Here is a 2,458-nt window from a genome sequence, read left to right as displayed (position 1 = left end):
TTACAGACCGGAGGTAGTACTTTCCAGTACTTTCTGGTACTTTTTTTCTTGTACTTTTCAGTACTACTATTTTCTCCACCATTGAATTAACTTGCTTGAACGGCTCCTAAATTCTCCAACCACATTAAAAGTTCTACATAATCAAATGGCTATGAATATGTCTTGCTGTGGCTCTGCTGCATGTCAAGATAGATAACTTTTTTTTTAGATAAACAACTTAATTGATTCCCTGGTGGGGTTTTCTTTATAAGAGAGATAAATAGCAATATTTAAAACACTACCATCCTTTTATTAGATTTATTATAAAAAATTCATCATTGAAAATATTGATAATTTTTTTCTTTAAATCCAGTCAAATTTGGGATAAAACTAGAACTTCAATAATGTTGGAACCGATTGAATATGTTCTATCGGCATATGGCGTCAACCTTAGAGCATCTCTAGCCGAGTCAGTAAAAACGTGAACCGAAAAACACGAGTTCAGTGCACCGAACTCGTGTTTACGGGCCTGAAAATGGCAGGCGCAGAACAGAGCCCGTAAAGAAATCTGAAAAACAAAATATTCTGTTTTTCAGTTTTCGTTACGGGCTCTGTTCTGCGCATGCGGTTCCGAACCCGTAAAAGGCAGGGTTTTTCATAGAATTCATATGCAACACATACAACAATGTATCATAATTAATCAAATAATCATCCAAATTATTACAACACATAAATAATTATCTGAACCAAATTATTACAACATTTTTGGGAAAAATGAACAAATGTAAAATGTCTCAACCAAATTACAACAACTTCGGGAAAATTGGACAAATGCACAAATGTCTCAACAATGATACATGTGACAAACAAATGAATGAAATGGTAGGATCAAAGCCGACGGCCATGTCGCTGTCAGTGGTGCATCTTCAGATCATAGACGAGCTGGGCATGGGTATTGGCATTCTCAATCTACCGATGTGTTTCAAGAAAAGCTTCAATGCGATCCGGATTGCGTTGGGGTTCCACTCGGGTGCCAACATTGTCATAGAAGCAGGGCAAGCTCAACTCTCTTTCATCCTTGATGATCATGTTGTGAAGAATCACACAACATGTCATGATGTTGACAAGGGTTTTCTTGTCTCAAAATCGGGCTGGGCCACGAACAATAGCAAACCTTTCTTGCAAAACACCAAAAGCTCTCTCAATGTCCTTGCGAGATGCTTCTTGAGCCTTGGCAAATTCAGCTTCTATTCTATCTTGGGGATCCTTGACAGACTTAACAAAAGTTGCCCAATCCGGATAGATGCCATCGGCTAGGTAATATTCCATTGTGTACTCATTGTTCATGACCTTGTAGTTGCAAGTGGGGGCTTCCCCATTTGCTAATTTAGCAAACAAAGGAGACCTTTGCAGGACGTTGATGTCATTGAGTGTCCCCGGCAAACCAAAAAAAACAGTGCCAAATCCACAAATCTTGTGATGCTACGGCCTCAAGGACAATGGTTGCATCTTTGCTCTTGCCACAGTATTGTCCATGCCATACCTTTGGACAATTCTTCCATGTCCAATGCATACAATCAAGACTACCAAGCATGCCAGGCCAACCTCTTTTCTCATTTATCTCCATCAACCATTTGGTGTCATCCTCGTTGGGAGCTCGGAGATACGTAGACCCGTACAACTTGATAATCATGCGAGCAAACCTGCGGACTGACTCTGTGGTAGTATCTTCGCCAATTCGAAGATACTCGTCGGTGTAATCCACAGGGATGTCATACGCAATGACCCTCATGGCAGCAGAGATCTTTTGGAAAGCGCTGAAACCCATCACCCTGGCGGCATTCCTACGTTGATTGAAGTAATTCGAATGCAATTCGCAGGCCTTGACGATTCGGACGAACAAGCTACGTCGCATGCGATACCTCCTACGGAACAGATGGGGAGGATAGGTAGGTACCTCGGCGAAGTAGTCCTCCATCAGCTGCTCGTGGCCGAGGAGGCGATTCTGCTGGATGTGGTTCCGGCCGAACACGGAGCCGCACCTCTGATTCAGCAGCTTCGCGCGGTCCTCCAGGTCCTTGACGGAGAGGAGGAGCATGGTTGCCTCCATCTCGTCGTCCTGGAGCAGCTCTTCGAGGTCGGAATCGTCGGAGCTCGACGAATCCAACAGATCGAACTCGTCGCCCGAGCTCATCCTTGATTCGTACGGAACGGCGGCCGCGGCGGTGGGGGCGGCAGCCGGAGTTGGGCGAGGAACAGCGGGCGGGGTGCGGGGCGACCGGCGCTACCTCCGGGATGCAGGGTGATACGTCTCCGACGTATCGATAATTTCTTATGTTCCATGCCACATTATTGATGATACCTACATGTTTTATGCACACTTTATGTCATATTTATGCATTTTCCGGCACTAACCTATTGACGAGATGCCGAAGGGCCAGTTCCTGTTTTCTGCTATTTTTGGTTTCAGAAATCCTAG

General features: G+C 44.4%; 1 protein-coding gene across 1 annotated transcript; it reads right to left on the bottom strand.

The window, feature by feature from the left end:
* Positions 1-891: 891 nt before the first annotated feature.
* LOC127340432 (uncharacterized) lies at positions 892-2,173 on the bottom strand. Its single transcript, XM_051366182.1, has 2 exons — positions 1,523-2,173; positions 892-948 (listed from the first exon to the last, which is right to left on the bottom strand). The coding sequence occupies exons 1-2, from the start codon at positions 2,171-2,173 to the stop codon at positions 892-894; spliced, it is 708 nt and encodes a 235-aa protein (XP_051222142.1).
* Between the last annotated feature and the right edge of the window lie 285 nt (positions 2,174-2,458).

This window comes from Lolium perenne, chromosome 3, assembly GCF_019359855.2.
Source record: "Lolium perenne isolate Kyuss_39 chromosome 3, Kyuss_2.0, whole genome shotgun sequence".
NCBI classification, from domain to species: Eukaryota; Viridiplantae; Streptophyta; class Magnoliopsida; order Poales; family Poaceae; genus Lolium; species Lolium perenne.
This window is presented reverse-complemented; position numbering and strand designations above follow the sequence as displayed.